General features: G+C 45.8%; 1 protein-coding gene across 1 annotated transcript in view; it reads right to left on the reverse strand.

Annotated features, from left to right (window-relative positions):
- The window catches only part of DCPS (decapping enzyme, scavenger), a 92,209-nt gene that overhangs the window by 14,700 nt on the left and 62,336 nt on the right, over positions 1–15,173 (reverse strand). The window contains exons 3-4 of the mRNA XM_007947232.1: positions 14,240–14,385; positions 1,770–1,883 (exon numbers count right to left, since the gene is read on the reverse strand). Of these exons, the coding sequence (XP_007945423.1) occupies positions 1,770–1,883; positions 14,240–14,385 (260 nt within the window). The remainder of the gene's footprint in view (positions 1–1,769; positions 1,884–14,239; positions 14,386–15,173) is intronic.

A 15,173-nucleotide genomic window follows, 5' to 3' on the forward strand; every position in this document is an offset into this window, starting at 1 on the left:
AAATATTCTTTGTCATGATGAATGCTGCACCATTCCTCTTCAATATGTCATTCCCGGCACAGTAGATCATATGGTTGTCTGATTCAAAATGGCCAAAACTGGTCCATTTCAGCTCACCAATGTCTAGAATATCTATATTTATGGACCTTAAAGTCCATGCCCCCCCCCAAAACAAACTCACTGCCATTTCATTTTTGACAACTTCCAATTTTCCTAGATTCATACTTCATACATTCCATGTTCTAATTATTAATGGACATTTGCAGCTGCTTCTTTCCATTTTGAGTCATGCCACATCAGCAAATGGAGGTCCCAAAAGCTTTACTCAATCCACATCATTAAGGATGGCTCAACTCTGAGGAGGCAGCTCTTTCACAGTCGTATTTTGAGTGCCTTCCAACCTGAGGGGCTCATCTTCCAACACTATATCGGACAATGTTTCAGGGCTAGTCAAAAAGTTTTCCAGTAATACCTCAGACAGTGTTTCACTGCTATTCATAAGGTTTTCACTTTGAAACCAATTCTTTGAGAAGTGGATGGCCTCTTCCTTTTTCCAAGACTGTCTTAGTCTGGAAGCCCCACTGAAACCGGTCCACCATGGGTAACCCTACTGGTATTTTAAATACTGGGGGTATAGCCTCCAGCTTCACAGCAACACACAAGCCACCACAGTATGACACACTGACAGATAAATGGTGAGTCTACAAACTACCAAATCAAAAAAAAAGCAAACCAGGTGTGCTCAAATGCCCTGAGGGCTAGGGAACAACTGAGAAAGCTAGAGGAAAAGGGTCGAGGAGCAGCAGATGGGGCTCATACTCCAGAACAGCTCCTCTGTGTGGAGGTCTCATGACTGTGAGAGGCACAGAAGCCAGATGGCTCTCCTGAAGCAAAGCTGAAGACCCCAGCTTGGAGAAGGCAAAGATTTTAATTGAATGATTATCTATTTCCACTTTCCCACCTCTGCCTTCTTCAGTCTTCTCCTACCCCCTCTCTCCGGTTGCAGCTGCTTCATTCAGTCTATGGTGTAAACAACACCCCCCAGTAACATATGACTCTGCCTGTCCTCAATAATGCCAAGGTATAAGTCTTACCTAAGGAAAGAAAAGCAAGTTATAATTGTGGTTAGGGACTAGTATGAAAGAGAGGAAGGAAGGGAGAAAAGAAGGGAGGGAGAGAGAGAGGCCACAGAGAACCAAAGAGGGGTACTTGTGAGTGAAACTGGATTGACAAAAACACATTGCCTTGGAAGACTAGGAGAAACAAAAGAAGAGGTATGGGAGCCAGGTAGCAGAGAGCTGAGAGGCCTCAGTGGGATTCCTCATAGGAACCTAGATTCCTAGAGAACCTACTCTCCGCCACACAGGCTCTGCAAGGACTCCTGGTGTGGGTCACCATAGCTTATGCCTGCCGGTATCAAACAGGATGGAGAAAGTATAAATACTCCACCTCAGGGATCCAGGTCATGGAAGCAAAGGTGGCAGCCCAGCTGCTTTGCTGGCTAAGGAATATGGTCACAGATGCAAATATCACCACATCTGTCACCCCTGAGGGGGCAGCTAGAAAGGGCTTTGCCAAGGTAACCCATGAAAACATAAGAATGTATGACAGGCACATATTCTGTCACTGCAGGGAGCTCAGGAGCCCCATGTTGGTTAATTATAACGTGCTAAGACAGGCCAAAGAGAGAAAAGGGCAGGTCCTTAAGGAAGGCAGGCAAGTTGCTGCAGGTACTTCGAGACCGGGAGACCCAGTAAGAAAGCTTTTACCTGTTGTTGGTTCCACTTGAGGTCAGGGATGAGGACAAAGCCATTGGAGGGGTCTGGGTTCTCAAAAACAATCCGGTCAGCTTCAGCCTTCTTCTCCAGAACGTTATATACCCACTGGGAGAGGGGGAGACAGAGAGATGGTTCATATTTCCAATGACCACCCCTTGGGAGACACTCCATGCTGAGCTAGGGAAGCACTCGGACCACCCCTTCAGGAAAATCAGGCCATAAAAGGCCACCAAGTTCAGGGAACCCACACACAGGCTGTCACACAAACCTGTTCCTGAGGTTCTGCAAGGATTTTGTCCCTCCTCCCACTGCTGGTACACAATTATCATTGTCACTGACTCCCACAGGGGCCCACACAGTGCTGACGATGCTCTAGGCTCTTCCTGGTCAACAATGTGTATATCCGTGCCTTACTGGCATGGTCCACAGCTCCCAGAACAGTGACTCCTCCACTGCCCCCAGAACTCAGGGGAAAGCTGTCTGGTGGAGCCAGGTTCACTTTATTAAGGTCCATGGGGCAAAGGGCAGGTTCAGAAGCTGAACGTATAGAGGTTACTTTCTGCAAAGGGATCTAGCCATATGCCAGAGCAACGAGAGCATTTGGCTCTAGAAGTTGATATATATGGGTTTCCCACCCCACTGGGACTCTCATTAGTGGTGGGATTAGCACCTTGACCTGCCTGGAGCCAGTTTCTCTGGCACAGGCCTTCTATACTGCAAAACAGCCTGAGGGTCACGTGGAGAGAAAGCAATCGTGCCACAACCATCAGTGTAGCCAGGCTCTGGCCTTTGCCCAAGCTCTTGAATCAGTTGCCATCAATGGTCTTCACAGGACTCTCTCACTGGCACTGTGTGATACCAGAGGTCACTTTACAACAAGGTCTTGGATGGCTTTGATGAGGAAGCCTGACAATAGGGAGGGTTAGAACAGGCCCTTGAACAAGAGTCCCTGGGCGGTACACACAGTTAAATGTTTGGCTGTTAACCTAAAGGTCAGAGGTTCAAGTCCATGCCCCCCCCAAAAGAAACAAACTCACTGTCATCGAGTCAGATCTGACTCATAGCAACCCCTCCTTGGGTTTCCGAGGCACTATCACTATGGAAGTAGATTGCCCAATCTTCTTTCCAAGAGTGGCTGGTGGGTTTGAACTCACAGCTTTCTGGTTAGCAGTCAAATGCCTACACTATGCTACCAGAGCTCCTACCCAAAAAACCAAAAACCAAACTCGCTGCCATCGAGTTGATTCTGACTCATAGAGACACCCTTTGGGTTTCTGAGGCACTAAATCTTTACAGAAGTAGATGGCCTAGTCTTCCTTGCATAGAGTGCTTGGTGGGTTTGAACTGCCAACCTTCTGGTTAACAGTCAAATGCCTTAGCCACTGTGCCACCAGAGCTCCTTCAAGTCCACCCAGAGTGCCAAAAAAACAGTCACTGAAAACCCTAGGGAGCACAGTTCCCACACACATGGGGTCACTATGAGTCAGCAACTGATTTTTTTTTTCCCTCTAGAACAAGGGGTCAATAAGTATTTCTTTGGCTTCTCTCTGCTTCCCCTTAGCTCTCTGCAAATATAAATCACACCCATGGCTATGACCTCTGCCCTAAAACCAGAGAACTGAGTAACTGAGCTCATGTGTTGCCTGTGTCCACCTCTCTGTCCTGAAGGGCTTCCAAGCTCACTGAAAGGAGAAGGGGTGTGGGGAGGGCTACAAATCTGGAATGAGATAATGGAGGGCAGGGAACCAAAGTGACACACTGGCTTAGTGCCTGCACACCTTAAATCCTGAGACTTGAGGGCTGTGCACTGCTCAGTACCCTCAGTTCCAGGCCTGCATGGCCAAGGTCAAACACAGCAACTGATGGAGGTGGAGAGGGAAGGAGCTGAACAGCTGGGCCTCCAGGGAAAACTGGAACATCAGGTCTCCTGTAACTACTGCAAGGGAGATATTTCTGGTTAGAGGGCCTGACATATCCCATGTTAAGAGCCACAGGCAGGTCATAATGTGGTCTACTCACCCCAAAGAAAGGGCTTCCAAGAAAAGCATGGAATTGCAGCATGCAGGGAGGAGTCTGGGGCCCAGCCAGCACCTGTTTTCTCTTGTCTCATAGCAGCCAGGGCAAGTACAACACAGCTTATTGGAGCCTCCACAGAGGCAACTCCCCTTCCTTGAGAAAGCTGTCTGGGAATGTGTTTTGAGAACTAGGTAGCAGGAACCTGACTCAAAGCTTCACAAACATAAAGGAGAGGAGGAAGATGGTGACCCTCCCTGGAAGGCCCTGGTGCACCTCACAGACAGGGCTCCTAGGGAGCTGTTCTTCTGCCCATAGGCAAGGAACGCCTGCCTTCCAGTGGGAAGGCAGAAACCAAGAACCAAACTCACTGCCATCAAGCTGATTTAACTCACTCAACCTCTCCTTGTGTTTCCAAGGTGGTATCTCTACTGAAGTAGATTGCCCAATCCTCCTTCTGAGGAGTGGCTGGTGGGTTTGGAAGCAGTATTAGAGAATGAACTTTGAAGCCTGTGATGGTTACTTTTATACATCAACTTGGCTAGGCTATGGTGCCAGTTGTCTGGGCAAACAGTAGTCTATACTCCATTATGAAGTAGTTACATGTGATTAAACCGGTTGGCCTTAAGTAAAGCATATTAACCTCCATAATGTAAGGGCTGGGGGGCAGAGGCTCAGGGAGCTTCCCTACAGTGTGTTCTGCCTCCAGAATATAAATAGACATTTTGTCAGAACTCCCTCTCTTCACCCTTCCAATTGTCTGACCTATGAATTGATGAGACACAAGCCATAATCCAGACTATAGCTTGACTTACCTACAACTGCATGAGCCAATTCCTTAAATTCAATCAATCAATCTCTCTCTCTATATATATAATAAAACAAAAACAAAAAAAAGAGATTACGACTCATAGATTGACTCTTTGGGTATCCAAGGTAGTAAATCTTTATGGAAGCAGATTGCCCAGTCTTCCTTTTGCAGAGTGGCTGGTGGGTTTGAACTGCCAAACTTCTGGTCAGCAGTCATATGCTTTAGGCACTATGCTACCAGAGCGCCTTTATCTGTATATTATATATATATATATATATATGTATATACTGGTAGTCTCTGACTTATAATATATTTGAGTTACCATGAACCTCACTTATGACCATCAGTATATCTGGAACAATTGCATCTTCCTGGAAGGAAGTTATGGGAAAATACATGCAGGAGATATGGGAAAAATTGCTATGAAATGCGAACATACTCCAAGCATCTAATCCATATAATATGATAAAAAAAGATCAGTGGAAAAGCCATCCATAATTTTAGCAAGAATGCTGAACTGAGAACCTGGCATGGCTGATGAAGAACAGCTCATAGATTATGAAGAAGGGGAAACGACAGATCAAGATTTAATGGATTTTGAAGAGGAAAGAAATATTGAAGAAAAAAGAAATAATGATGGAGTAGTAAAGAAATTGTCAAAAAAAATTTCACAGTGAAAGGACTGTTGTTGTTGTTGTTGTTGTGTGCCATCGAGTCAGACCCGACTCATAGCGACCCCTCCCTGGGTTTCCAAGGCAGTATCACTATGGAAGTAGACTGCCCCATCTTCCTTCCAAGGAGTGGCTGGAGTGAAAGGATTAGCTGGAGTTTTTTCTAAATTGAATCAGGGGCTTCAGTTGCTTGGAAACATGGACCCAAATGCTGATCCCTTTCCTAAAGATGATAGGCAGATTCAGGGAGCAGAAGTAACATATTACCCTGAAATATATGAAGAAGAAAAAGGACCATACAGACAACTCACTAATTTTCTGGCTAGAAACACCATCTCCATTCACAGGGATAATCCAGATGATCCAGAACTTTCCACAAATGGATTTATTACTGCAACTGACAAAATGCCATTGTTGTGCAACTCTTCCTCACTGGCAGAGTAAATTTTTATGATTTGTATTTTTTTAATGTATGTAATAAAATTTATCTTTATTTGTAATGTTTCCAATCCCCAAAGATTTATAAACATACTGGTAATAAAAGGCAACAATGGAAACAAACAAAAAAGGAGCTACTACTCGACTTCCGTCAGAACCAACTTAAGACAAAATCATCAGAACAGAACCCTGTTGTAAGTCAGGGACTACCTGTATGTATATCTTACTGGTTCTGTTTCTCCAGAGAACCATGACTAAGACAGAGTCCAACAAGACTTGGTTTCATCTCCCATCCCAACTCTACCACTAACTAGTTTTCCCTCTGGGTAAATTCTTTAGCATCTCTAAGCCTTGGTTTTCTCCTTTGTAAAAGGGGGCTAATGATATCTACATATCAGGGTTGTAGTGAGGATTTTAGGTGAGAAAATGCGTATGATAGCACCTAGCACAGAGCCCAGCAAGAAAGGTGCTTGGAAAGCTCCGGAATGAGGACAGTTGATGACAGTGGGACAGTTTGCGGGACGACAGTTTTTAGGACAATCTAAGATAGAGTGGGGAAAGGGCAAAAGGAGGCAGCGCTAATCTGGGATGCTCGTGATCACTAGGATATGGACGATGATAAGAACACTATTCTTGGTCCAGGCACTGTTCTAAGTACCATGTATGTACTGTATAAGCATGTTCTAAGTACCACATATGCACGGACCCTCTCAACAATCCTGTTCTATTATTCCCATTTTGCAGGTAAGGGAAATCCAAGTACTAGGAAGCCCACACAAAGAGCTGGGATGCAAACCCAGCAAGCCTGGCTCCAGAGCCACACTGGTGCCTCTCTGTGTCCTACCTGCTGGGGGAGGAAGAAGGACCTGATCCATGTAAAGTCTCAAACCCAGAAGTCTCGATAAGGAAGACAGAACAAGGGACCAAAATTCATACAAGCCATTGAAGGCTGTGAGTGGGAAGGGGACCATCTGAAAGCAAGCCTATGACAACCTGCCTGCCCTGTGGAATGGGGTTTGTGGGGGACACTGACCAGCTCTCCAGAATACCCCCAACAAGATTTCTTTGCAGTAGGTGGCACTGGCAATTCCCTTCTGGGCTCTCTCTCACCTTGGCCTCCTTTCAGTCACCTCTTACATCTCTGTTTCTGCTCCCTTTCCTGGCAGCCCACCCCATCCACATTTTTCAGATGTCCTAGCTCTACCTACATATATTTCCTGCCCTTCCCCAGATAATTGTTCTTATTACAATCATATACAGGAAAGGGCAGGGAGTGTGTGCAGAGCTATGACATCTGGGAGCCATGGACACCTGTTCTGGTCAACAACAGCAGGTATAATCTAAATTTCCCCTCCCACCTTCCACAATCAGCCTAAAAGGGAGTGCTGTTGGTCTCATTTTCCAGAGGAAACTGGGCACAGTGGTCAAGGACACAGCCACACTGCTTGTAGGTGGTAGAATGAGAAACCAAATCCACAGCCTGCTTTGATGATTCTCAAAAGAGCATCTTCACTCTGATGACACCACTGCTCCAGAGCCATGCAGCCTGCTGTCTTTTGGGTGTTTTCACTGGAAAGTCATGAGGACTTCAAATCTGAGAAGCCAAATAGCATAGCCAGCTAAAAGCACAGACACTGAGCTCAGGCTACCTGGCTTCAGGATCTGACTCCAAAAGGGCTATTGTAAAAGGTTAAGTAAGACGGTACATGGAAAAGACTTACAATATTCCTGATACACGGTAAGTGCTTAGTAAGTACCAAACTGAATTCAGTCTTCCACATAAACGTACTCCTCTGTTCTTGTTCCCTCCCTGGTTACTGATCCTACAATCCACTCAAAGAAGTCCCTGAGTGGTGCAAACAGTTAAGTACCACTTAACTGTTCAGCTGCTAACCAAAAGGTTGAAGGCTCAAGTCCACCCAAAGGGTTTGTTGTTGTTAGTTGCCTTCAAGTCAATTTCAGCTCATGCTTACATGCACAGAATATAACCACTCTATAGGGTTTTCAAGGCTGTGACCTTTCAGAAGCAAATCACCAGGCCTATCTTCTGAGTTGCCTCTGAGTAGATTCAAACTATCAACCTTCCCATCAGCAGCTGAGTGCTTAACCATTTGCGTCACCCAGGGACTCTTCCAGAGGGCTGTTGTTGTTGTTGTTATGTGCCCTCGAGGGACCCGACTCATAGCGACTCCTCCTTGGGTTTCTGAGGCAGTATCACTACGGAAGTAAATTGCCCCATCTTCCTTCCGAGGAGGGGTTGGTGGGTTTGAACCGCCAGCCTTCTGGTTAGCAGTTAAGTGCCTTAGGCACTAAGCCACCACAGCTATTTGGCTTTAAATGAGATTTTTAGCCTTATGCACAGAAAGCCACATAGCTAGAAATTTGGAAAAGGACCCTGGAAGAATTAGAAACTCTTTATTCCTATGTCTGTAAAATGGAGAAGGACTGGAGCTAGGGTGACAAAGGGGCCAGTGACCCATCAGTGGACATCAATTTCTTTATTTCTTTTTAATTGTGCTTTGGATACAAATTTACAAAGCAAATTAGATTTATATTCAACAGTTCATGCACATTTGATTTTATGGCCCTGATTACTATCCCCAGCTGTGTTAGGCTGGGTTCTCTAGAGAAGCAAAACCAGAAAAGCTTAGAGAAAGAGAGAGAAACAAATTATTTTAGGAAAATGGCTCACACACTTATTTGTTGTTATGTGCCGTCGAGTCAAACCCAACTCATAGCGACCCCTCCTTGGGTTTCCGAGGCAGTATCACTACGGAAGTAGGATTGCCCAACCTTCCTTCCGAGGAGTGGCTGGTGGGTTTGAACTGCCAGCCGTCTGGTTAGCAGGCAAGTGTCTTAGCCACTACGCTACCAGAGCTCCTCACACACTTATGTTGTTGTTGTTGTTAAGTGCCGTCGAGTCGTTTCCAACTCATAGCGACCCCATGCACAGCAGAACGAAACACTGCCCGATCCCGCACTAGCCCCACAATCCCTGCTATACTCGAGCCCATCATCGCAGCCACTGTATCAATCCATCTCGTTGAAGGCCTCCCCCTCTTTCGTCGACCCTCCACCCTACCAAGCATGACATCCTTCTCCAGGGAATGGTCCCTTCTTACAACATGACCAAAATAGGTGAGACGAAGTCTGGCCATTCTTGCTTCCAAGGAGCATTCTGGCTACACTTCCTCCAGGACAGATCTGTTAGTTCTTTTAGCAGTCCATGGTACTTTCAGCATTCTTCGCCAGCACCACAACTCAAAAGCATCAACTCTTCTTCGGTCTTCCCTATTCATTGTCCAGCTCTCACATGCAAACCAGGCGATTGGAAATATCATGGCTTGTGTCAGGCGCACCTTACTCCTCAAGGAGATATCCTTGCTCCTCAGCACTTGAAACAGTTCCTTCGCAGTTGACTTTCCCAATGCTACACGTCGTCTAAGAGCAGGAGGAAGGGGTGGAACCCAGGAAGCCAAAGAGAAGAGTGTTCAGCCAGGGGGCAGTTTAAGCATAGGTACTGAAACAAGGCGGGCTTGTGCTTACTCACTGATCTGCACTGAACACTTTCCCTTGTTACCCTCCCAAGAGGGATCGGGTCTCCGGGAGCTAGGTAAGCACGGGCGGGATTGTGCTTAGTCTCCGGGAGCGAGGTAAGCACGGGCGGGCTTGTGCTTACTCACTGATCTGCACTGAACACTTTCCCTTGTTACCCTCCCAAGAGGGATCGGGTCTCCGGGAGCAAGGTAAGCACGGGCGTAGCACAGAGTAGCAGGCCGGGAGAGCAGGAGAAAGGCGTAAAACCCAGGAAGCCAAAGAGAAGAGCAATCAGCCAAAGGGATTAGGTGAGGAGGGGAAACTCAGGGATGCCCAAAGAAGCAGGCCAGAAGAGCAGGAGAAAGAGGATTAAAAGACAAGAAGCCAGACAGAGGAACAGTCAGCCACATTGACCCAGGTGGGGGGGATACGAGAGGTCTCCAACAGCAGGACAAACTTGTCTGTCGGTTTGTCCTACTGTGGTGACATGTAGACGTGAGTTTTGAGGCTGAGCCTCTGGTGTTAAAACCCAGCGAGATGCACCTGGTGCATAGGTAACAGCCAGTTTATAGACTGAGACAGACTAGGAAGAAGGAAGAGGCCATCCACTTCTGAAAGAATTGGCCAGGGAAAACCTTATGAATAGCAAAGAAACACACACTTATAGAAGCTGGCAAATCCCAAGTTTCTGGATCAAACATCAAACAGGACGCTCCTCCCGACTCATGCAGCTGCAGAAGCTGAACTCAAGGTCGGCAGGCAGTATACTGACTGTTGACTCTGGCGGATGATGAATCCAAGATTATCAGGCCGAATGGAGGACTGTTCGCTCATGGACAGTTGTAGGCAGCACAATATGATCCAAATCCACGGAAGAGTCTTTCATTTTCCCAGGATGTCCATATATATATTGGAAGCAGGCCACACACCTAGGGAAACTCCCTTTCAATGGATCGGCTGCTCAAACCATATATATCCAGTCTCATCAACTGCTTAAACCACTCAAAATCATGGTCCAACCAAGTTGACACACAACCCCAACTATCATACCAGCCATAAAAAAATCTCCTCTCCTCCCCTCCTTATGACTCCCCCCTCCCTGTGCCCTTCTTATCTATGCATTCCTGTCTGTCCAATTTTCCCTCTTTGTGAGTGCTCCCCCTCTGCTGTCTCATGGCTGACTGATCTAATGGGGTGCACCTCCCTAGAGTAGGTGGGTGCATAGCCCTAGGGTAGGTGTTCTGCATGTAGGTCTTTCTACTGCTGGGCTGAGAGCCAATCCATGGGAGTGAGTCCATTTCTAGGTTTGAAGAGTAACCTGGGGCCATAGTCTTAGAAGTTCCACCAGTGTCTATCAGATCAGTAATTTTGGTCATTTTTGTGTTTTTGAATTTTGTTCCACATTTTTCCTTCCACTTTATCCAGTATCTCCAGTTTTGATCCCTTTCCAAGCAGTTGACACTGGTAGCTGAGCACCATCTAGTTCTTCTGGTCTCGGGGTCATGAAGGCTGAAGTCCTTGTGGTCCATCTTATACTTGTTTCTAGATATCTTTGATTTTCTTCACTATTCTTTGCTCCAGATGAGAGGAGACCAATAGTTGCATCATAGATGGCCACTAGAAGACTTTTAAGACCCTAGTCACTACTCATCAAAGTAGGTTGTAGAACAAGATTTTTATGTACTATACTGTGCCAATTGAGCATGATGGACATCACTTTCTACCCCTATTAAGACTTACCTCTTAAACTGTTGCTTTATCCCTCCCTACTGCCTCTGCCTTGGTTCAGATCCGTGTTGGCGTTCAGTCTTCCTGTGCCACTTTCACCCCATTCCAATTTATTCTATAGTCTGATCATGCTACCCACATGCCCAATGACCATTAGAAATATGAGAGAGATTTTGTAATACAGATTTATCAGCTCCAGAAGATTCTAATCAGCAGATAAGGAGTGTGACCCCATGGTCTGTATTTTCAAAAATCTAACTCAGTAATCTTGATAATTAGCAAGGTTCAGGAATTCCTGACTTCTTGGACAAAGTCCCAAACCCTTTTCCTGCCCTGGCCTGCCTTCACAGTGTCAGCTCCTGCTCATCCTCAGTACCCATGCCCTGGTTGTACCAAACTCCCTGCAGCTCCCCAAAGGCATCAAAGGATCCCATCCTTCTGTGCCTCTGTACTTGCTATTCCCTTTGCCTGGAAGGTTCTACCCCTCCCTACCTTGTCCACCAGGTAAACTTCTATTTGTCCCTCAAGACTCATCTGGAGGATCCCCTCCTCTGTGGAGAACCCCACCATCAGAGCTGACCTCTCTCTCCTTGTATATACCCTGTATGAAACACCACCAAAGTGGTTAATCACATCATAACTCAATTGTACTGTCAGTCAACATGTCTACCCTCCCTACTAGATTATGAGGATACTATCAATGTTGCATTTACCTTGGTCACTCTCTGGAGCCCAGCACAGGGCCTGGCACATAGCAAATGCTCAATAATAATAATAGCTGTTGCCAGTAGACCTGAGTGCTTGTAAACTTGATAGAACTAGCTAAGAAAAAATGTGACTACTCATGTCAATTAGCATGAAGAGTAGTGGAATTATTGTGTAATGGTGTATAATAAGGTGTATGTGCAATTCACACCAACTATATTAAAGGCTTCCTCTCTTGGATCTCATATATGTGTAACCAGCACAACAAAGCATATACTCCAAGAGATTCTTCTAGGACTCTGAACAGCAGAAGCTATTTAGGAAGACAGAGGGCAGAAAAAGTGTTGGGATTTTTTTTAAAAAATGGTTGGTGCTAGCTGCCACTGAGCCAATGAGTTGGCCCTGATTAATGCAGACCCTATGCACAATGGAACCAAATGCTGCTTGATCCTGCACCATCTCTATGATTGGTTGTAAATCAGACTGACATGATCCATAGGGTTTTCACTGGGTAATTTTCAGAAGTAGATTACCAGGCCTTTCTTCCTAGTCTATCTTAGTCTGGAAGCTCTGCTGAAACATCTTCAGCATCACAGCCACATGAAAGCCTCCAATGATAGATGGGCGGTGGCTGTGCATGAGGTGTATTGTCTGGAAACCGAACCCAGGTCTCCTGCATGGAAGACAAGAATTCTACCACTAAGTCATCACTGTCCCCAAAGCCCGAGGAATCTTAAGCAAATACTGCACAAGGGACCACGGCTAACCACTTGGCGGAGCATCACCTGCTAGAAGACGGGCCTGTCAGCATGTGGGGTTTCCCAAGTATTCCCTTATGCACTATTAATCTCCCTTTCCTTACCCCACCCAAGTACAATTCACCTCAAAGTGCCCTCACACTCAGAGCACCCTCCTTTGTTCTGGGCCAAAAGGAAATGGCCATGAGTTCCCTATGAGAACACTCTGCCATCATAACCTGAGTATTAGGGAAACTAAGAGAGAAATACTCAAAAAGAGCGAGTTATAAGGAGATAGAGATAGTAAGAACCAGAGAGTGAGCAAGAAAAAGACTCATCAGTAAGTATCAATCATAATTAATTATGAGAATTCACAATGAATTGATGCATTTGAATTATGGTATTGGTGAAGAAGACTGAATGTACCATGGACTGCCAGAAGAATGAGCAAGTCTGTCTTGGAAAAAGTACAGGTGGAATGCTCTTTGGAAATGAAGATGGCAAGACTTCATCTTATGTACTTTAGACATGTTATCAGGAGAGACCAATCTCTGAAGAAAGACACTATGCTAGGTAAAGTACTGGGTAAGTGAAAAAGAGGAAGACCCTCAATGAGATGGACTGACACAGTAGCTGCAACAATGGGCTCAAACATGGTAATGATTATGAGGATGCTGCAGGACTGGGCAGTGTTTTGTTCTGTTGTACACAGGGTCACTATGAGTCAGAGCAAACTTGATGGCACCTAACAACATTCACACTGGATCAGTTCCAGGCAGAGGCTCTGGGCCCAAAGAGACATAAGGACCTCTTGGCTAAATGGCCCTGTAGCTGACTCAGGGCTGAAGACACTCTGAAGAATCTGCACATGTGGCCCCTGGAAGAAGAGGATGAGCACCAAGCCCACAGTGGTAGAAAGGTCCAGCTCTCTGTGGAATGAATGGTGATAGTAGAGAAATATTTGACTCAAAAACTCAGCTCCTGGAAGCTGGTTGGCTATAGGTTAAGCAAGGAACAAATCTGGACTGGGTAGACCTAACCCAGCACCAATATTACCCATTCCCAGACCCCTGGAGAGGCCACAGTCATTCTGAGACCAACTCAGGTATATTGTAGATACACAATGCACTTCATGTATATCTATCATCCATCCGTCAGTGGAGGCTTACATGTTGCTATAGTGTTGAACAGGTTTCAGTGGAGCTTCCACACTAAGATGGAATAGGAAGAAAGGCCTGGGGATCTACTTCTAAAAATCAGCCAACGAAAATCCCAAGGATCACAAAAGTCCAATCTGCAACCAGCAGTGAGGAGGGCACAGGACTGGGTGGATCTACTGTGCATGGAGTTGCCATGAGTTGGGGTCAACTGCTAACAGTAACAATTGTTAGGTACAAATTCTTACTATGAATTAGATTGCTCTGAGATTCCTCAGAAAGCCTTCTTGGCAAGTCTGAGCACCTTGGGGCCCAAGACTAAGGTCAACTCCCATTATCAATGAAGCCTCTGGCCACCCAATATCAAACAGCAGCATCCCACCCCAGGACTTTCTTTCCCACTTACCTTGTTCACATTTCTCCCCAGCACTGACACCTTACATAGTATATACTTACTTATATAACTGTGCACTGTCTGACCCCAGCACAAGGAAGCACCATAAAGGTAGGACCTTGTCTACTTTGTTCTCTGCTGCAGCCTTACTGCCTGGGCATTGGTAACCTCTCCACAGGACTTGTAAAAGGATAAGCTGAAAATGGTCACAGCTGCCCCTCCCCTACCATCACCACCACCATGTCTGGCTTCCCTGGGACAGCCAGGTACCTGGATACTGAGGCTCTGGGACTCCAGGTGGGGCAAAGTTATGTTCTTGTAATCATCTCCTGTCTCTCTGATTAGCCGGAGGTCCTGGCGCAAGTACTTCTGCAGGTGTTTCTCTGTGGCAGGGTAAACCACAGTGGTCTTCACATCTGTAATGAAGAAACACAGTCTGTGACTATAAAGTAAAGCCCACTCTCTCTGCACTGTACTGTCCCACTCTCATCCTGTAGGCCCTCCCCACCCACAACTGTGATTCCTTAATGCGAGAACCAAAGGAGTAACAGGTTATATTCACCTGCAATCCACTCCCATAAGGCACTTTGTGCCATTAAATTCATGAGCAGAGCCATACTCGTAACTTAGAAAACACAAGTTTTTTTTCACTGATGGGCCCCTTGTTATCCTTGGTCTAGCCCTGCTCCTCCATTTTACAGGCTAGGAATGTACAGAAAGGAATGAAGAAGAACAAAGAGTTTCTAAATCTTCCAGGGTCCCCCCTCCAAATTTCTAGGTATGTAGTTTTCTGAGCAGAAGGCTGAAAAATTGATTTAAAGCCAAATAAACTTAATGAAGAGTTCCTGATGGTACAAACAGATAATGTACTTGGTTGCTAACCAGAAGATTTGTGGTTTAAGTCCACCCAGAAAGTGCCCCCAAGAAAAGGCTAACAGTCTACACCTGAAAGATCACAGCTGTTGAAAATCCTATGAAGCAAAGTTCAACTCTGACACACATGGGGTCACCAAGAGTTGGAGTTGTTGACTTGACAGCAACTTTGTTTTTTTAGCCTTACTGAGGGGCAGCTCAGCCTAACACAGTGGTGAAAAGCAAGAACTCAGGATCTACCTAAACTAACACAGACTGAAGTGAAAAATTTGAACAGGCCCATCACAAAAGAAGAAATTGAACAGGTCATCAAAAAATTACCAACTAAAAA

This window comes from Orycteropus afer, unplaced genomic scaffold, assembly GCF_000298275.1.
Source record: "Orycteropus afer afer isolate SDZICR_OR568_19922 unplaced genomic scaffold, OryAfe1.0 scaffold00178, whole genome shotgun sequence".
Classification (NCBI taxonomy): Eukaryota; Metazoa; Chordata; class Mammalia; order Tubulidentata; family Orycteropodidae; genus Orycteropus; species Orycteropus afer.